This window comes from Dendrobates tinctorius, unplaced genomic scaffold (genome assembly GCF_039654945.1).
Source record: "Dendrobates tinctorius isolate UK_male_01 unplaced genomic scaffold, ASM3965494v1 ptg000046l, whole genome shotgun sequence".
NCBI lineage: Eukaryota > Metazoa > Chordata > Amphibia > Anura > Dendrobatidae > Dendrobates > Dendrobates tinctorius.
Genome location: NW_027361714.1, coordinates 4,237,153 through 4,259,343, shown reverse-complemented (window position 1 = coordinate 4,259,343; position 22,191 = coordinate 4,237,153). Strand labels below are relative to the sequence as shown.

Genomic DNA, 22,191 nt, shown 5'->3' with positions numbered 1-22,191 from the left:
AAGTTCCAAGTGGGGTGAAAAACATCTGCAATTTTTTTTGCGTCTCATTTTTCTGCTCTTCATTACACAGGAAAAAATTACTTTTTCCACATGGTTCTTCAGATTGGTACAATTATGGCGATACGAAACTTAACTAGTTTATTTTGTATATTTTTGTGGCTAAAAACATGTAGAACTGTAAAAACAAAACTGGTTTGTTTTACCATTTTTGAGAGTTTTAAGTTTTTTACCTTTATGTCAATCAAACTGCGAAAAGGTTTGTTTTTCTGTGGCGATTTTTAATTTTTATTGTTACCATTTTGCTGTAGATATGTTTTGACAGCTTTTTCTTTTTGTTTAGATAGATGTTAGAGCTATCATTCCCAACCTTCCTATTCATTCAATTATAAGGCTTTACAGAGAATTCATGTGTTTTCAATGAGTAGAGGAGAATATGCCACAGTCAGACACTTCTGGTAGCGCCATATCTCCATTGCCTTAGGGTACAAGTCTGCAGTCACTTGCGAAGCCTCACATCATGCACATTGCGTGTTGTGAGGATACTTCTTTGCCAGCAGTGAGTCTCGAGACTTCCATACGTTTGTTAGATCTGGCTGAAATCTGCAGGTTTGGATGACTTTATGTGGTATGGGATCTAACAGCAACCACTAGAACAAATTCTGTGTGCAGAAATACTGTAGTAATAACAATTCTGCAAACTGTCGTGCGAAAAGGTGGGATGAATTGTCTCTTGTAATGTATTCAGAGGTTGTCCTGTCATCATACCTTTTGAGTGAAAATTTAGGGAAGAAATGCCTGTGCACATTATTATCCACAGGGAAAATATACAAGTACAGAGAGGATAGATATATTATAGTTAAAAATAGTCAAACAATGACCATGTCTTCCATAAAAAAATGAACACAATACAGTAAAGACTAGGCAAAAAAATAACTTATAGGCAACTCTTTTGAGAAATGCAACTTTGGGTGTAATTGCTTGATGCAGGCAGCCGTACAATTCTTTTGCACTGACTTGCCACTATACTGGGTTGGGGACGGGTTAGGCAAAATCCCGTTAAAGTGTTTTTATGTAACGGTCTTCCATCTGCGGTTTGTCTGAAAAGTAAAAAACAACTTGACTCTACTCAGCCGCCTGGTGTGTGTTAATGTTTGCAGCACTTAATTCACATTAAGAAACTGAGTTAAGGTGCACTAAGCAATATGTGCCCCCCCAACTAGGGCAGAGCCGATGAGCTTTAGGAATTGGTGCAGCACTGTTGATATGATGTCCGCGCTGCAAACAAATACAGACACCAGGGGCAGAAGTAGAAACTCAGCGCTGGGTCTGTGGAGGGCAAGAAGAGTGCGGGTTGTTTTTGTTTTTCTTTAAAAAAAACAAAAAACTTCTTTAATAGGTTAAATGATTTCAATGTTACCTGACTCGTATGATCGTCCAGTAATTAATTCTGTCTAGTATGTTAATTTGTATACTTTCACATAAAACAAAATTATATCACAGCCCTATGGCCTCATTACTGTATTATTAGCTATAAAAACCATGTGTCTAAGCATTTTCTTTTGTCTGTTATTTTATTCTACATTCCGCAGTCTGTAGAGAAATATGAGAATAATGCCATCATTTACAATAGCGCTCCTCACTTAGCTAATTTTACCTGATTCCCTATGTCTTTAAAGGAAACCTGACAAAACATATGAAGTCAAAAGCCCACATGAAGAAGTGCCTGGAGCTCGGAGTAGCAATGACATCTGTAGATGATTCGGAAATAGAAGAGTCAGGTACGTCATACTTTAATTTTGGTTCTTCAGCGTCGGTATGAGAAGATGGATCGCCCACACAACTGCCTAACATGGGAAAATACATTTAAGAAGCACGTCTGTATATTATATTCATCTCCCAGTACTGAAGTAGAAATTGTCCTAATAATGTAGGGTGAATGCAATTCTAGGAATGCAATGTACAGACAAGAAGATTTCACCATCAGATGAGTAGAATCTTTTTATCCATACTATATTTATTTCGATTCCCTCAGAAAAGTGTTGACATTTTTTTGAGAGGGCAGAGTCAGAATTAGACCTTACAGCCAACACAATATCATATTCACACCAAAAGAATATGGAGAGGGAAGGTGTAATATAAGGAGTGAAGTCACAGCGCCTAATAAAGTGTCTAAAACTGGCCATAGCTCCAGACAGCTGTCCCCTACACCCATCTCATGCTTGACTTGGCCCCTAGCAACATGGAGAGAGGAGGCTTATTTCCTCTAAGAACAAAGTGATCAGCATTGTTAAAATCCAATCATTGCCCAATCATTCTCAGGAGGCCCCTCTTACCATTAGATGGTTGATCTATACCAACAATATCAGCAAGTTGAGCCAATATTAATTATTATGATGGTCACTTAAAGAAGTTCAATTATGAAAGCTGGCTAGAGGAAATGTGTATGGTCCAAAACCTAGTATAGTGAAGGACCAACATACTAGGTAACACCAACAAAGTAGCTGGTGAGGGAACCCACTGTCACAAATTGGCAATCGGCGCATTCTGAGTAGAACAGAGACTATCCCAGCCCTTGAAAAGGACGTCATTGATGATGCTTCGTTTCAGGGTGGAGACAGAGACTTCAGCAATGACCGCAGCCTTTCCACCTTATGAAGTCTTGTTTCAGTATCCCAGCATGCACTGGTGATTTTAAAACAAAATGTTATGAACAGGAAGTTGTTTAAAAAAAAAAAAATAAAGCAGCTAGAGTGGAGAGGGAACGGTAACAAATATTTAATTAAAGTATATTGGAAAAACAATTACATTATTACATTAAATATGTCTAGATTTAGCATTAAATCAGTGTTATTTTCGGACCATCCCTAGCCCCTTTACAACTGTTGATGTGTATATCCATCATTGGTCGTGTCACTGCCTTTGATGCGAGTTCCGCGTTGAGCCCGAATCTTTCCCTGCATTTGATGGTCATTTAATCAGCCATCAAGTGCCTCTAACAGCTGCAGGTGGATCCGAGATCCACCCGCTGCTGTTAACAAGTTAAATGTCATTTAACTGCTGGGGAAATCAGGCATGGAAAAAGACTTAGGCATCTTAGTCAATAAGAAGCTAAATTGAAGTGCCCAGTGTCAGGCAGCTGCCACCAAAGCAAATAGGGTCATGGGATGCATTAGAAGAGGTCTGGGGACACGAGATGAAAACATAATTCTCCCTATGTACAAATCACTTGTCAGACCACACTTGGAGTATTGTTTGCAATTTTGGACACCGATGCTCAAGAAAGTCATTAATGAATTTGAAAGGTTTCTAAGGCGGGCTACTAAAATGTTAAATGGAGTTGGTTCACTACAATACCCAGAAGGGTTATCAAAATTAGGTCTATTTACTCTAGAAAACAGAAGACTTAGGGGAGACTTAATATATATGTACAAGTATATCAGAGGGCAATACAGAGATCTCTCCAATGAACTGTTTGTACCAAGGACTGTGACAAGAACAAGGGGGCATTCTCTTCGTTTGGAGGAAAGACAATTTCTGCACCAGCATAGAAGAGGGTTCTTCACGGTAAGAGCAGTGAGGCTCTGGAATTCTCTTCCTGAGGAAGTGGTGATGGCCAACTCACTGAATGAATTTAAGAAAGGAATGGATGCTTTTCTTGTGAGTAATAGTATAGAAGGTTACGAATAATATAATATAGGTAGATGGTTGACCCAGCTTAGGGGAAGGAATTTTTTTCCCTATGGAGAAAATTGGCTTCTACTCTGTGGTTTTTTTGCCTTCCCCAGGATCAACAATGCAGAACAGCTGCACTAAAAATAGGCTGAACTAGATGGACATAAGGTCTTCCTTCAGCCTTCAAAACTATGTTACTATGTAACTATGTATGTATGTCAATCACTAATAGCCGCATTTAGCACAAGCAAGCCTGAAGAGCACCACAAGTCCTGCCCATTGGTGCCCCTGTCACATGATCACCGGGCACCGATGGTTTGTCATGAAAGCCAGGAGTCTGCAGAAGACCCCTGTGCCTGTCGTTGTGAATTTCCTGTAAGATCAGGGATTCTAGGAGATCGTGATTTTTGCTGTATATAGCAGGGATGAAGCAATACTATGTTTAACACAGGCGATCGGATGATCCCTGCTTCAAGTCTCCTAAGAGGACTATTAAATAAAGTAAAAAGCGAAAAAAAGTTTAAAAAAGTTTAAAAAAATATTAAAATAATTTTAAAAACACAAAAGTACAAATCATCCCCCTTTTGCCCCATGAAAAGTAAAACAATAAAAAAATGTATGTACATATTTGGTGTCACTGCTTTCAGAAATGTCCGATCTATCAAAATATAAAGAAAACTTAATCCGATCAGTAAACGGCGTAAGGAGAGAAAAAAAATCAAAACGTCAGAAATACTTTTTTTTGTCGCCGCAACATTGCAATAAAATGCAATAAGAGGCAATCAAAACATTGTATCTACCCCAACATTTAATCAATAAAGCGTCAACTCAAGCAGCAAAAAATAAGCCCTCACCCAACATCAGGTCACGAAAAATTAGAACGTTACGGCTCTCGGAAAATGGCGACAATCGGAAAAACTTTTTTCATGCAAATTTGAATTTTTTTTTCACCATTTATATAAATAATAAACTATACGTTTGGTATCTGCGTGCTCACCTGGGGAATCCTAATACAAGGTCAGTTTTACTATATAGTGAACATGGTAAATAAAAAATTAAACAATTGTGGAATTGCACTTTTTTATCTCATATTTATTTATATGTACCATATCGCAACATACAAAAAAGTAGGGTAATATGTGCCTTCATTTCTGAAAAGATTGTACTGGTAGTTAGGGACCCTTAGTCACGCCCTAAGAGAAATCTGGGCAATAGAATTGACAAATATGTAGGCTCTAGCTTAAAATTTCCAATCCCGCAGACACTTCCACTAGATATGGCACACAGTTCCTACAGCTCACACCTTAAAAATCAGGATTGAGAGGATACAAGGAAGCCATCCAACCCCATTCATTTGCTTCTCATTATGGACAAAATAATGTTACAATTAATGTAGGTAAGGTGACTTCTGCTTAAGAAAAAAAGTGACTTTAGCTACTAAATAGTGAAGTATAGTAGAAATGCTTGTGTGACAATAGTACCATGAATTATCTATTGGTGCCAAGTTACATTGATGAGAAGATGAGTAATGGTCAGGCTTTTGTTCTGATGTCACCTAACGTGACTAAGAGTGTAATACACTTGGTAGCTGGCCTTTGGCACATTCACTGTATCAAGAAAATTTATTACAAGTCTAAATTATTACATCAGGTAGTAAAACATGGTGTAAGCTTGAATTATTATACCAATACATTTTTATTTCAGTTTTTTTTTTCTTAGTTTTACTGTAAGAATTTTGTTTGGCTCTATGTTTCTCTAAGTAGATCACTGAAATCACTATATTTTGAGATGTAAAGCTAAATTCTCAAATTATTTCTATATTATTTATAATAAAATTCTTATATCTGTTATATTGATATTTCAGGAAACATTGAAGATATGCAGAAAGAATCAGAAAAGAATACTATAGCTATGGATCACCAGTTTTCAGATGCAGAGGAATCAGATGGTGATGATGGAGATGATAATGATGATGACGATGATGAGGAGGAAGATTTTGATGATACCCAGGGTGACTCGACACCAAAAACTAGATCGAGAAGTACAAGCCCTCAACCTCCTCGATTTTCAACATTATCTGTTACTGCTGCTTCAGCTTCACAAAGAGCATCACCAGAGGTCTCCATGGGTCACTCTTCTTTGATGAGCTATTTGTCCACCATGCCGAGTATTCAAGTTACACATCTCATGAATTCAAATGCTATGGTTGGAGACTCCCAAATGGTAAATTACCAAAAGCTTGTCCTTGCTAGTTTGGAACACGACAGAGAAAAAATGGATGAACCTGGCAGCATGGATGAGGACTATATGCTTACTTCTGAACCCAGTTCATCTCCCAGGGACTTCTCATCCTGTAGTCGCCATTCCTCTCCAGGATATGATTCTTCGCCATGCAGAGATAACTCACCAAAGAGGTACTTATCACTTAGGGGAGATTTGTCCCCCAGAAGGCACTTATCACCACGAAGGGACGCTTCACCAATGAGGCACCTGTCACCAAGAAAAGAAGCTGCATTAAGAAGGGAACTCTCGCCCCGAAGAGACGTATCACCGAGACGCCATCTTTCACCACTTAGGCCAGTGTCACCTGGGAAAGATATTTCTACCGGGCGAGATCTGTCTCCTAGAAGAGAAAGGAGATATATGGGCAGCTTTGGAGCACTTTCACCTAGAAGACGTTTACACCACAACCCAAGTTTGCCAATGAGTCACTATTTGCACTCAGACTCAGGATTACTTGGCCCTGGAGTGAGTTACCTTTGATTTTTTATTTTATTGTTTTGGGAGTTTTTTTGGTTTTTTTTTAAAGCTATAATGCTTTAAAAAAAAAAGCATTATAGTAACATACAATACAAATCCACCCACACCCTTCACCATACCTTTGTTTTTGTAGTTTAAAAATCATCCAAATTTGAGGTTTTAATTTAAATATCACAACTTCTTTCTATTTTACTTTAAAAGGCCCTGTAAAAAGACTTAGTAGTATGCAATTTTTGTTCCACAATATGAATCTGATACGACAATTTTATGATCAAATCTGGCTCCCAAATCTATAGGAAAAAAATTCTATATATTTGCTGGCAATGGCTTAACCAAATACTTCAGATACAGCTATGGATTTGTATTAAAGAGTAACCATTGTTTTAATTTTCATTTAATAAATCAATAGTACACATGAAAATAAGTAACTTTGTAATGTATGTTATCAGAAAAATCTTTTTCTTTCTCCACCAGGACTGATCATTCTCAAAATTCTTTATTCCTGGGTAAAATATGTATTCAGTGAAGATAGATTATTTTATTACTGAGATAGGAGATAGCAGTTGCTACTGATAGGATTCTTTGTAGAGGAGAGGAGGAAGGAGCAGCTCTTTTTCTAGCTCCCCTCATAGAATCTTAGCAGCACCAACTGTCATCTCCTGTTCCAGTAATATAATATTCTGTCTTCACCGAATACAGATTTTACCAATGAATTGAAAATGTTGACAATTAGAGATGGGCTAACCCGAACAGTAAAGTTCAGGATCCGTACCGAACACCCACCTGCTGTTCAGGCACAGACCCCGAACACGGACTTCACCAGGAAGTCCGTGTTACTGTTCGGGTTTGGCACCCAAACACCAAGTGTCATGTGCCTGATAGCTTGGACTACACTGCCTCTGATTGACGGTAAAATCATTATCGTCGGTCAGGCAGCCGTGGTTTCCACTCTGTCAAATGGCAGTGTGAGCGTGCAGTTGTAAAAAGTTTACCTCCGGTCACTGGCATCGCTGATGGGACTACTACTCCCATCAGCCTACTCCTGCTGCGGCTAATAACAGTGCGAGCAGGCGGCGGCTGATGGGAGTATTCATTAGCAGACACCTGTGCTCTAAATAAATATTTAAAAAAAAAACAGCCTGGGTTCCCCTGTATTTTTGATAACCAGCCAGGCAAAACTGACAGCTGCGGGCTGCAAACCTCAGCTGTAAGTGTTAGCAGGGTTAGTTATCAAGAGTAGAGGGTCACCACAGAGTTTTTTAATTATTTAAATGGGGTCCGGGTTCGGGTACTGTTCTGGCAGCTGAACCCAAACCTTTTTTAACTGTTCTGCCGAACCCACCAGAGCCGAGCATCCAGGGGTCGGCCCATCTCTGTTGACAATGAATGATCAGTCCAGGAGAAAGAAGCAGAGTTCTCTGATAAGACAAAAGTTGCTTATTTTCGTGATATCTATTGATTTATGAAATAAAAATTAAAAATTACAGTTACTCTTTAACATAATTATTTTATAATGCCATTTATTTGACTCAGAAGACATGTTGTAGTTTATGCTAATTTTAAACCCAAACCTTCTACTAGTTTTCTTTAAAACCCATGAGCATCACCTTATACCTCTGCTCATCTATGACCAATATCGGATGCCTAAATCTGTGTCTGAACAGTAGTACATTTGTAAAGCATCTAAATGTTTGACCTTTATATTTCATATCCATGGCCTTTATAACTTTCAAAGTATGGTAATGGGTTAAGCACTCTAAAAGATGAGCTTTATTTATCAACCCCAGGGTGTTTGGGGGCAAAAATTTAATTGTTTGATTAATTCTGAGAGGTGTATATTTTTTGCTTTCTACTGTGTAAAAGACTAGACTGTTTTTCTAACATGCTGTCTAGAGAGTTTAAGGTCATTATGAAGTTTGGATCCCTAAACAATGTAGATCTTACAGTCCACTATCGCCTGCCTACATCTTTTGGTATGATGGTCTGCTGTTATTACATTGTGACATACACTTTTGTTTGTTTTAGAACATATTGTTCCAGTGAGGTGTGACAGATTTATATTATTACCTTGAGAATTACATTTATTAACTTTAAATATTTTTTATATCTTTAACTTTCACAGTCATAAATTTGGCTGGAGCCTTACAATTTTTGGGAAATCTTATTTTCCCCATTAGGACCATTATGTATAAAACAGCAAAGCAGGCGAAATCTAGAGAGCATAACAAATGGCATCCATAAACTGTTTTCACATAGTTTGGCAAAACCTATTACAGCCTATTACTGCAGTCAATATGTTAACCATTGTATACTGTATCTACATAGTGTAATTCTTTCATATAAATTCTGAGCAATAGACACAGAAATTCTTAAAGTGAACTGTCATGTCAGGCGGTACAATTTATCAAGATCGTATTAATTAGAATAGGAGGTGTGCAGAAGAGACTTTGGGATCAATCATATGGCAACTATATCACCCAATGTGATGGGTCCACACTGCAACTTCGGACAAGAGGCATTTAAAGAATGTAATATCTGGAATGTAATTTGTAATATTGATTTATGCAGACTTTGGTAATACAACAGTGACCATTTAACCAAATGTTTTTCTTTATATATACTGCAGAGTTTACGAAAGAACTGGCCACAGTTCCCATTTGTTGGTCCTCCTTATCCAGAAGATATTCCTGGACACCAAAGCCATGGCCCAGCCCATGTTGGCCACAAAGACTCTGTTTTCAGCCACTTGCCATTGCACTCACAGCAACAAATACGAGCACCTTTACCTATGATCCCAATTGGTGGGATTCAGATTATTAATTCTAATTCTGCAATCCAGTCCAGTCCTCACTCCCCATCAACCACAACTTTGCACCTAAGCAGCTCAGATGACAAAACGATCCCATCTTCAGAATCATATAACCCATTGCACCTTGAGAAACATTCTTCTTCTGATTTCCCTCTTGGAGATCCTATACATGGAGCTACCCCAACGCTCTTGCCTTCACCAGGGCAAAGCCCTTCAGATGAAAGCTCCAAGCCTGCTGAGAGGGAGCAAGAAGAAAATATACGTACTTGCACAAAAGCCATTGCTTGCCTGAGGATTGCTACAGAGGAAGGTCTATCGCTGAAGCGGGACCAGCTGTCTCATCCTCCTGAGCCCAATCAAAAAACATTAGAAAGTGCACAGTTTGGCATTAGGCACTTTAGTGGACACGAGGCAGGCATGTCGCTTGCATGCCCCTCACCCACCCATGTTGACTTGCACGGAGAAAAAGACAGTTTTGGTACATCACAGTCTACATTAGCTCATTCCAAATTCTATAGTAAGAGCATGGATATGACAAAGTTAGGATTTCATGGCAGGAATGAAGAGCCATCGAGCACACGGGAAAGGAAGGACTCTGCAAGCGAGTCTAGTAACTTGCATTGATTTGAATGGGCATGTAGACAGTAAAATAAAAAACTTTTTTCTTGTAGAAAACACATTCATAGCATGTCTGATTTACTTAACAATGATTTGTTCTTGAAAGTACTTTTATTATAAGAAAACAGATTACTATAAATATATAGACATGTATATATATATATCTACTGTATACATATAAGTCATCATGAGCCTGACCAAAACGAAACTTTAAACTCTTGTAATAGGTCTGGTACTTTTAATTGTACAGATGTTTGTGCCTTTTTCTTTACTTTGCTTATATTCCTATAAGCATTTTTAGCAGTACCCTGTATATATTTTAGAATTTGTGTATCTGCTTTGTAATAATTGTAATTTCATTCTTTTTTGGACACTTGGGCCTACATGTAAAAAGTAAAAAATAGCATCAATATATATGTGAGGTTGCACTAAAACATATTTTTATATGATTGAAACTCGACAGCTTTTATGTACAGCTCCAATCCTGTAATACTAATATTTATTTACTTTGTTTCATAAATTGTACATTTTTTTCTTAATGTCGTGAATTGCTTTTTTCTATGTGAAGCATGGGGATTACTGTTGCGTAAATAGAACAAAAATAATGTATAGTGTAAGCAAGATATTTAAATGAAATATCATCTTATTATGCACTTATGCATTGGTTAAACATCAAAAATTACGGCTATATCAGTCAGTTCTTTACTCTTGTAATTTTTTTGTCCCTTGTTTGCTGAATTGACTATAACTTAAGTGCGGATTGTGATTTTAAAATTATAGTAATGTAAAGCATTAAAAGTACAAACACGTGCTTATTGTGAGGTTTTATTTCTCCAATAGCTGTATGACACAGTTATGAATATATCACAAGTATATGGTCTTCTGTGAACATTTTGCTTGGCATACTCCAATAATACATATGGGAAACATTCCACCCCATGTATATGTACAAGTGCATCACTGGTACAGTTATATGTAACTCTCAGTTGGACACGTCACCAAGTAAATATACTGGAGTGTCTTTAAAAAGGTGACAAAGCACATCTGACTATGTGGAAATGGGTTATTGTGCTATTTAGTGGATTATAATTCTGTGAAACCGAGTTTGTAATACAGATCATTAAGGAGTGTTCTTTAAAAAAGAAATAAATATACAGTTACATGCAGAAACTGTGTTGAACATTTATCATCCATATTGTGTTCAGACTGGAAAAGGCTATGTATATATAGTGTGTTTGGGCAGTGACGTAGTAGGAGTTAACATAGCATTGGCAATTTCTTTCCGCCTTTTCTCCTGCATTCTTAATACATATCACAGTATGAAAACAGGTCATCATCGGGAAGGGTGTAGTTAGGGCTCGTTGAGACATCAGTTTTCACATACAAGTTGTAGCCACATTTTTCACAGATAACACTCGTACCCATGATAGTCTTAAGCCCCCTTCACACATAGCGAGATCGCTAGCGATATGGCTAAAGCGTCATCGATTTTGTGACGCAACAGTGATATCGGTAGTGATCTTGCTACATGTGACACTTACCTCCGACCCGGCTCCCCGCTGGATATTGCTGATCGCCCGAGATCGGCCTGGTCCATTTCTCGTCGCCGGCTTCCTGCTGGCGCCGACGAGCGACTCCATGGACGTGGGAGAAAGACGTCACCCTCGCTGCAAGTGACAGGTAAGTGACGACCACCAACCGCTGCTGCATCGCTGGTGAGATCTGCCTGTTTGGCAGCTCACTAGCGACCATTTAGCAATGCACCAGCGATCCTGACCGGGTCGTATCGTTGTCGGGATCGCTGGTGCATCGCTAAATGTAACGGGACCTTAAGAGGTAGTTCACATATCCAATCCTTTTCCTGGTCTACACACAGAGACTTTTCAAATATTGATCCAAGCATAGGGTCAAAATCGCCAAGGCAAGTCTAATTTTTAGTGAAAAAAATCAGACAGCACTCTGATGCCATCCATTGACTATTTGATTGGGAAAGCCAGAGAAACTTTTTTTTTCATAGAAAAACTGTTAAAATTCAGACAGTCTCTGATGACACAGAGGCAAATCTGATCAAACACACTGATGAAACTCAGACTTTTTTTCTTGTACAAGAAACTGACATTTGAGGCAGTGAAAAGATAGCAGGAGGACCCAGTTTCTGGCATGAGAGACGGCCCAAAGACTCCTCTGCCGAATAAGAAGACCTCCCGCTCTAGTATTATTGTTGACACACGGTAGGTGGACCAGCTCTGTATATAGCAAATAAAAAAAATAACCAGCCTCATTGCATGTACTATCACAATTGAAGGCATTTTGTAACCTACAATGGGTTCGGAAAGTATTCAGACCCCTTTAAATTTTTCACTCTTTATTTCATTGCAGCCATTTGGTAAATGCAAAGAAGTTCATTTTTTCTCACATTAATGTACACTCTGCACTCCATCTTGACTGATAAAAACCAGATATGTAGAAATTTTTGCAAATTTATTAAAAAAGAAAAACTGAAATATCACATGGTCATAAGTATTCAGACTTTGCTCAGACATGCATATTTCAATCACATACTGTCCATTTCCTTGTGATCTTCCTTGAGATGGTTCTACTCCTTTATTGGAGTCCAGCTGTGTTTAATTAAACTGATAGGATTTGATTTGTAAAGGCACACACCTGTCTATATAACACCTCACAGCTCACAGTGCATGTCAGACCAAATAAAAATCATCTGGTCAAAGTAACTGGCAAAGGAGCTCAGAGACAGAGTTGTGGCAAGGCACAGATCTGGACAAAGTTACAAAAGAATTTCTGCAGTACTCAAGGTTCCCCAACAGCACAGTGGCCTCCATAATCCTTAAATATAAGAAGTTTGGGACCACCAGAGGTCTTCCTAGACCTGGCCGTTCAGCCAAACTGAGCAATCGTGGGAGAAGAGCCTTGGTGAGAGAGGTAAAGAAGAACCCCAAGATCACTGTGGCTGATCTCCACAGATGCAGCAGGGAGATGGGAGAAAGTTCCACAAAGTCAACTATCACTGCAGTCCTGCACCAGTCGGGCCTTTATGGCAGAGTGGCCTGACGGAAGTCTCTCAGTGCCAGACATATGCAAGCCCACATAGAGTTTGCTAAAAAACACATGAAGGACTCCCAGAATATGAGAAATAAGGTTCTCTGGTCTGATGAGACGAAGATAGAACTTTTTGGTGATAATTCTAAGCTGTATGTGTGGAGAAAACCAGGCATTGCTCATCACCTGCCCAATACAATCCCAACAGTGAAACATGGTGATGGCACCATCATGCAATGGGGTGTTTTTCAGCTGCAGGGACAGAACGACTTGTTGCAATTGAAGGAAACGTGAATGCGGCCAAGTACAGAGATATCTTGGATGAAAACCTCTTCCAGAGTGCTCCGGACCTCAGACTTGGCCGAAGGTTCACCTTCCAACAAGACAATGACCCTAAGTACACAGCTAAAATAACAAAGAAGTGGCTTCAAAACAACTCTGTGACCATTCTTGAGTGGCCCAGCTAGAGCCTTGACCTAAACCCAATTGAGCATCTCTGGAGAGAGCTAAAAAATGTCAGTTCACCAAAGTTCACCTGACGGAACTGAAAAGGATCTGCAAGGAAGAATGGCAGAGGATCCCCAAATCTAGGTGTGAAAAACTTGCATCATTCCCAAGAAGACTCATGGCTGTACTAGCTCAAAAGGGTGCTTCTACTCAATACTGAGCAAAGGGTCTGAATACTTATGACCATGTGATATTTCAGTTTTTCTTTTTTAATAAACTTGCCAAAATGTCTACATTTCTGTTTTTTTCCATCAAGATGGGGTGCAGAATGTACATTAATGAGTAAAAAAATGAACTTTTTTGCATTTACTAAATGGCTGTAATGAAACAAAGAGTGAAAAATGTAAAGGGGTCTAAAAACCTCCGAACCCACTGCACATATATTGACATACACATAATCCATTTCCCAACAACCATTGCTATATACTTATAGACATGGTTATTGGAAATTGGGGTAAAAAATTATCAAAACTGCTTATGTCAATGTTTCTATCAGAATAATGATTATTACGAGCCAGAGAGTGGAATGGTTTAGGCGTCTCTGACTTTAAAAAGGACCTTTTGCGAATTTTAACAGGAGAAACTGGCCACATCATAGAGGTGTAGCTGCCGATCTGAGTAAAATATATTTTTAATTTTTTAATTTCTCATCTTCGTTACATATATTAATTAGTAAAGTTTAGGTTATCAACTGGTGTTAGCAGAGATTCTTATCTGGAGGGAGTATTTTGTCTCCTGAATGATGTTGACGAATCATAAGCAGGAGGCATCATGAGGAAAAAGGAACATGCCCTAATCTCTCTAGCTATTGTCTTAAATAGTGCAGAGTTGAGTGTGATTGCAAACATGTCTGTAGCTGCAGCTCTCCTCTCACAGCTCTGTCTTTTTCTGTACACTGATAATATCCTGAAAGGAGATTTTGGAATCTTTGTAATCACACTTATCTCTGCTGTATTGTCCCTACCCCCACACTGACTGTCTTAACTGGAGATCTAGAAGTGTTTGTAATGACACTCTGCTCTATATTACACAGGGCAGGGTGTGTTCTTTTTGTCCTCTGCATGACACCTCCTGCTTATGATTGTTCAACATCATGCAAGATACAAAATACACGCCCCCAGAGAAGAATCTTTTGCTTGAATGTATATGAGTTGGTGACTCTAGGTTAAGCACCTGTTCACACTATGCTTATGCTTGGATGTGACAGTCAGTTTTTGAAATTTGTATTCATTTACCTTCTGACAGAGCACTCCACCTGTTAGCTGCTGGTGTTTTTAATCAAACCAGGGCCATTTCCCCTCCACAGAGATATAGACTTCAGTCCTAACAGAGGATTTTTCATAGGTTCCCATTCAGATGGAGACTACAGTCATAGTGAGCATTGGCATAGAATAGGGACCTGGAAAACGAGAAATGCCTTAACGTGGCTTCCAGGTACACATAACTTGGCCATTTTATGCGCTAAACTTTCTCAGTTTTTCATACTTCTAATGCAGTAATGCAATTCATTATTCATTTTTCATGTTTGCATGGTTTGGCGCAACAGTGTGCTTCCTTTTTTGCTTGAATGTATATGAGTTGGTGACGCTAGGTTAAGCACCTGTTCACACTATGCTTATGCTTGGAAGTGACGGTCAGATTTTGAAATTTGTATTCATTTACTTTCTGAATGAGCACTCCACCAGTTGGCTGCAGGCACTTTTAATCAAACCAGGGCCATTTCCCCTCCACAGAGATATAGACTTCAGTCCTAACAGAGGATTTTTCATAGGTTCCCATTCAGATGGAGACTACAGTCTTAGTGAGGATTAGCATAGAATAGGGACCTGGAAAATGAGAAATGCCTTAACGTGGCTTCCAGGTACACATAACTTTGCCATTTTATGCGCTAAACTTTCTCAATTTTTCATACTTCTAATGCGGTAATGCAATTCATTATTCATTTTTCATGTTTGCATTGTTTGGCGCTACAGTCCACTATCTTAAATAGACTCTTTCTGGCGCCTTCCCATAGACCAGAACAGCTATTTCCGGTATTTGGAACGCGAATATCAGGTATGTGAAACGCAAATGTGATATCCAGAACACACGTCATTTCCGGACTGCGAGTCACGTGGAGTCAATGTCACGGAAGGTCCTGTACCATGGGGAACATAATGATAGTAACGTATCTGCCCCACTTTACGCCACCAAAACAATGGGAGTGATATTAAACATACTTCATTACCGCTATCAAAAACCATAAAAGACAGCATATCGTGAAAACATTAAAAGGACCTTACGTCCCTATTTTATTATGGAACTCATGTAATAACATATAAAGTTCCATGTACCCAATTAAGGATATAGGCAGAGGCTGTTATGTGGGTCATATTCTAAACAATGGGGTCAGAACAGAGGTCATCTTAAAGTGCCAGACAGAGGAACATACACTTCCAACCTACATTAAATTAGGGAACCTCATTTATATTCCCTTATTGATTTAATTTTAACTCTCATTTTTCAATGCCAGGGAGAACAGTAGATAAAAATACAGGCAGCGACAGGAGCAACAGATATAAATTTGGATTTTGGGGACGATCAAAGACCTCATATGAAGACATCATGTGATGTTGTGCTGTACCTAACCATACCCCCTATTGACAACTACATTAAACCTGACTCCTTCCTAACAGTGGAGGTTGGCACCCTAAAAACCTGCGCAAGTGGCACCCTCACTCAATGTCCGCTGTCCCTACTACAATGACCCTACAATTTCCCTATCACTATGTGAGGATAGGGAAAGTCAAGTTGGATTCTTTTTAAGAAAGGAGGGTCAAAAAATGTAGGGAGAGAGGAGTAATATAGACAAGAGGACAAAGGGATAACAAATCAAACAGTATGATATAATATAAAGTATATTATGAATTCTACTGAAGCAGTGTCATACTTATTTTCACAGCCTATAAAATGCTACACTCTTTTACTGGTTCCTTTCTGACGGTGGAGGTTGGCACCCTAAAATCTTGCGCAAGTGGCTCCCGCGCTCCACGACAGCTGTCCCTTCTACGAAGACCCTATATTCACCCTTCCATCATAGAAAACAAGTATATGACACCTGCTCATAAAGGCCTTTGGGGGCACCATGTTAAGTTGATAGATCCATTTTGTTTCCCATTGTAGGATCTGTCTTTCCCAATCTCCGCCCCTTGGTGATGTCTTAATTTGATCTATACCCACAAATTTCACTACTTTGATATTACCAGAGTGTATATTGTTAACATGTATGGCAACTGGGGTGTCCTTCTGATTTCTTATATCTCTGAGATGCTCTCCCACTCTTACGGAACTGCAGTTTTGTCTTGCCGACATATTCTAGCCCCCATTGAAAATTCATCTTATAGACAATTCCTTTTGTTCTGCAGTTGATAAAGGACCTGATAATAAAACACTTCCCAGTCAAATTGCTCACAAAGGTCTTAGTTTGTGTCACAAATTCACATGCTGCACAGCAACTGCATTTATATCATCCTTTCACATTGGAAACCAACCAATTTTTATCTACTGGTGAAATAAAGTGGCTATGTGGGGGAGCCATTTGCTCAGGTTTTTAGGGTGCCAACCTCCGCTGTCAGGAAGGAATGAGTATAGTATTTTATAGGCTGTGAAAACAAGTGTGACACTTCTTCAGTATAACTCTACTTATACTTTATATTATATCATACTGTCTGATTTGATTTGAGCTGTCCCTTTGTCCTCTTGTCTATATTACTCCTGTCCCACAACATGTTTTAAGTGCTGACCCTCCTTTCTTAAAAAGAATCCAACTTGAATTTCCCTACTCTCACATAGAAATAGGGAAATTGTAGGGTCATTGTAGTATGGACAGCCGACGTTAAGCGGGAGCGCCACTTGCACAAGTTTTTAGGGTGCCATCCTCCGCTGTTAGGAAGGAGTCAGGTTTAATGTAGTTGTCAATAGGGGGTATTGTTATGAATGAGTCACCGAGGAGGAGAAAACAAAAAGCAAGCTAAGCCCAGAAAACCGGAGAGGTTGGTAACTAGCGGATTGCAGACCCCTGATCCTATCCACAACAACTAGCAGTGGCCATGGAGCGTGCCTACGGTGGTCCTAGATGCCTCGTCACGGCCAGAGAACTAAATAAGCCTAAAGAAAGAAAAGGAAAATCTAAACTGCCCCAGAGCAGACCCCAAAGCAATAGACAGCCCCCAACATGTATTGTCGGTGAAACAATATGAAAACACAGACACAGATAGAAAGATAGGCTGAGCAAACGATGGGGCCATCACTAACTAGAAAGGACAGAAAAGAAAAGCTGCTGTCTGCAATCATGCAAAAAACCCTGCCAAAAAAAATGTCCAACACGTCTGATAGAAAAGCCCTGAAGTCGCTAGACTTCAAAACACTATATCAGCACTCAGGTATATTCTGAAGACAGAGCAAAAGAGATCAACTGATCAGAGACAAAATGGGGATTCAGCCCAGTCCCAGCCAGGGCTGGCTGAACACAAAAACTAAGTAAACCAGACAAAAACTCATATGAACAATAGCAGAGAAAACTTTGGAAGGCAGGAACCCAACTGGAAACCAGAAGCCACAGTCAGGAAAAATCACCAGCAAGAAACTAGGGAGTCGGCTGCCTTAAATCCAATCAGAAATGCCTGATGTCCAATCGCAGTCCTCTTCCTCAGGTGCCCGGTCTCTGCCATTTAGATCAGCTTCATTACCTCCCTTCACCAACAGAGGGAGTCCAGATAGAGAACTCACTACTCCTCTGTCAGCACAGCCAGCTCCATAACCCTCACCAGAAGCCAGAGGCAAACCCGAAAATGAGCTCACAACAGGGTATGGTTAGGTACAACACAACATCACATGATGTCTTCACATGATGTCTTTGTTTGATTGTCCCCAAAATCCAAATTTATATCTGTTGCTCCTGTCACTGCCTGTATTTTTATCTACTGTTCTCCCTGGCATCGCAAAATGAGAGATAAAATTAAGGGAATATAAATTAGGTTCCCTAATTCAGGTTGGAAGTGTATGTTCTTCTGTTATGAATGAGTCACCGTAGGAGGCAAAAACAGAAATGCTAGCTAAGTCCAGAAAACCAGAGAAGTTGGCAGCTATCGGATTGCAGACCCCTGAACCTATCAACAACAACTAGCAGTAGCCGTGGGGGGTTCCAACGATGCCCTAGACCCCTCGATCACAGCCGGAGAACTGCCTAGCCTAAAGACAGAAAGGGAAATCTAAACTGCCCCAGAGCAGACCCCAAAGCAATAGGCAGCCCCCAACATATAATGATGGTGAAGCAAGAAGAAAAAACACTAACACAGATAGAAAGATAGACTGAGCAAATGATGGGGCCCAAGCTAACTAGATAGGACAGGATAGGAAGGCTGCTGTCTGCAATCCGCGAAAAACCCTATCATAATAAGTGCCAACAGACTGACAGGGAAAAAGGCCCTGAAGACGCTAGGCTTCAAAAAGACTATGTCAGTACTCAGGTATTTTTTGAAGACAGAGCAAACCGAATAAAAGGAATTCAGCTCACCCCAGCAGGGAATGGCAGAATCCAGAAAAGCAAGGCAAACTAAAACCAAAACACAAATGCAAAAAGGCAAAGCAGAAAACTTAGCTTTTGAGGAGCAGGAATCAGACTGGTCTCCTAGAATTCCACAGAGAAATCACCAGCGAGGCAGAAGGGCGTCGGCTGCCTTATATCCAGTCAGAGATCCCCGTCGCCCAGTCATCCTCTCCCGGCTCAGGTGCTTGGTAATCAGCCTCACTACCTTCCTTCACCAGAAGAGGGAGTTCATCAGACCTCAATGGTGAAGGGGAAAATGAACTCATAACATTCTTCTCTCTGGCACTTTAAGGTGACCTCTGTTCTGACCCCATTGTTTAGGATATGACCTACATAACAGCATCTGCCTATTTCCTTAATAAGGTACATGAAACTTTATATGTTTTTACATGAGTTCCATAATAATAATAAATAGGGACGTAAGGTCCTTTTAATGTTTTCAAGATATGCTGTCTGTTATGGTTTTTGATAGCGGTAATGAAATATTTTTAATATCGCTCCCATTGTTTTGGCGGTGCATAGTGGGGCAGATACGTTACTATCATTATGTTCCCATGGTACAGGACCTTCCGTGATGTTGACACCATGTGATTCGCAGTCCGGACATGACGTGTGTCCTGGATATGACTTTTGCGTTTCACATACCTGATATTCGTGTTCCAAATACCGGAAATAGCTGTTCTGGTCTCTGGGAAGGCGCCGGAAAGAGTCTATTTAAAATAGTGGAGCTGGATAGTTTTGTGGCTAAATGCCGTATCAACAGGTGACAGGGACTCTGGGGAAGGATGGCCCCATTATGGTACTTTATACTTCCCTGAAGAATCTTTCTGAGAGGACATGCATTGGCAGTGGCATGACCCTGTGCACAGCACATCATCTGACCCCGTGTATAGCACATCATCTGATGAACCCAACAGCCTCTTTCATTTGAGGATTGGGTGAGATTGTTCCTTTTTACATATAAATTGATGGTGCTGTTGTTTGACTTTTTGTACAGGCATTGATATGTTTATGCTAATGAGGTAAAATCAACATTTGCTATTATATATATATGATTGACTCTTCATATATATTAATTAGTGCTTTTCATGATCCATATAATTGGGTGTATGATTAACTGTTTGGAATATATTTTCATGTGTGGCAATGTGTGATATGATCTGGTGCGGTCGTATGCTTGGCACTTTTCTATTAATAATAATAATAATAATAAATTTTATTTCTATAGCGCCGACAAATTCCGCAGCACTTTACATTTCAGAGGGGATTTGTACAGGCAATAGACATTACAGCATAACAATAATCACATAGATTATAACAAATACCAAGAGGAATGAGGGCCCTGCTCGCAAGCTTACAGTCTATGAGGGAAGAGGTAGACACGAAAGCTGGGTGGTAACAGTGGTAACAGTTGCCCTGATTGTATGGACCAGCCATAATGTTAAGTGTGTAACAGTATAGACACAGAGGGCTAATGGATGCATAAAGCATGTGGGAACATAATGCGGGAAACCTGGTTATGGTAAAACTTTTGGTTGTACCACACAGGGATAGATTAGGTTAATGTGTTATACTCCTAGACTTGGCACTAATTGTGTGTTTTGGATTGAGACACTAAAGAAGAGTGCGTATTTTAACAATTTTGATTGAAATTTATCATATACTAGCTGAAGAGCCTAGCGCTGCCCAGGCATAGTAAATAACTACGGTTAGTTATAACAAATTATGATTATATCTATATATATATATATATATATATAAAGCTGTGTAGAGCCCCGCCCACTCCACATAGCAACATTCACTATAATATCCCACATCATCCCATTAGTCAGAGCCACGGGACTACTTCCCCTAATATCCCACATAGTCCCATCAGCCAGAGCCACCGGACTATTACCCCTAATATCCCACATCATCCCGTCAACCAGAGCCACCGGACTGCTACCCCTAATATCCCACATCATCCCTTTAGCCACAGCCACCAGACAACTTTCCCTAATATCCCATCAAAGCCACCGGACTACTACACATAATATCCCACATCATCCCGTTATCCAGAGCCCTCGGACTACTACCCCTAATATCCCACATCATCCCATCAGTCAGAGCCACCGGACAACTACCACTAATATCCCACATCATCCCGTCACATCCGCCAGACTACTACCCTTAATATCCCACATCATCCCGTCAGCCAGAGCCACCGGACAACTACCACTAATATCCCACATCATCCCGTCACAGCCGCCGGACTACTACCACTAATATCCCACATCATCCCGTCAGCCAGAGCCACCGTACTACTACCTCTAATATCCCACATCTTTCCATCAGCCAGAGCCACTGGACTACTCCCCTTAATGTCCCACATCATCACGTCAGCCAGAGCCACCGGACTACTACCCCTAATATCCCACATCATCCCGTCAGAACCAGAGCGCTGAGTTGAACAGTCCTAACTTCCATACCAGGGATCCCTTTAAGAGAGGCCTGGCATCAGAACCAGAGCACTGTGTGGATTTGCCCTGACTTCCATACCAATAATCCCTTTAATAGAAGCCTGGTGTGAGAATCAGAGCGCTGAGGGATTTACCCTTATTGCCCTACCGGAGATCCCTTTAAGAGAGGCCTGGGGTCAGTACCAAAGCGCAGAATGGATTTGCCCTCACTACCATACCGGGGATCCCTTTAAGAGGGGCCCTGGGTCAGAACCAGAGCGCTGAGTGGATTTGCCCTAACTTCCATACCAGGTATCCCTTTAAGAGAGCCTGGGATCAGAACCAAAGCGCTGAGTGGATTTGCCCTGACTTCCACACCAATGATCCCTTTAATAGAATCCTGGGGTCAGAATCAGAGCGCTGAGGGATTTGTCCTAACTTCGATACAGGAGATCCCTTTAAGAGAGCCTGGGGTCAGTACAAGAGCATTTGAAGGCAATTTCCCTGACCTCCATACCGGGAATTCCTTTAAGAGAGGCCTGGGGTCAGAACCAAAGCGTTGGATGGATTTGCCCTAACTTCCATACCAATGATCCCTTTAAGAGACCCTTGGGTCAGAACCACAGAGCTGAGGGGAACGGTCCTAACTTCCATACCAATAATCCCTTTAAGAGAGGCCTGGGGTCAAAACCATAGCACTGGAAGATTTGCCCTGACTTCTATACGAATGATCCCTTTAAGAG

General features: G+C 40.2%; 1 protein-coding gene across 1 annotated transcript in view; it reads left to right on the top strand.

Moving 5' to 3' along the window:
- HIVEP2 (HIVEP zinc finger 2) overlaps positions 1 to 11,029 on the top strand; it is a 261,592-nt gene extending 250,563 nt beyond the window's left edge. The window contains exons 8-10 of the mRNA XM_073575665.1: positions 1,677 to 1,778; positions 5,537 to 6,420; positions 9,059 to 11,029. Of these exons, the coding sequence (XP_073431766.1) occupies positions 1,677 to 1,778; positions 5,537 to 6,420; positions 9,059 to 9,865 (1,793 nt within the window). The 3' untranslated portion in view covers positions 9,866 to 11,029. The remainder of the gene's footprint in view (positions 1 to 1,676; positions 1,779 to 5,536; positions 6,421 to 9,058) is intronic.
- Positions 11,030 to 22,191: the final 11,162 nt, after the last annotated feature.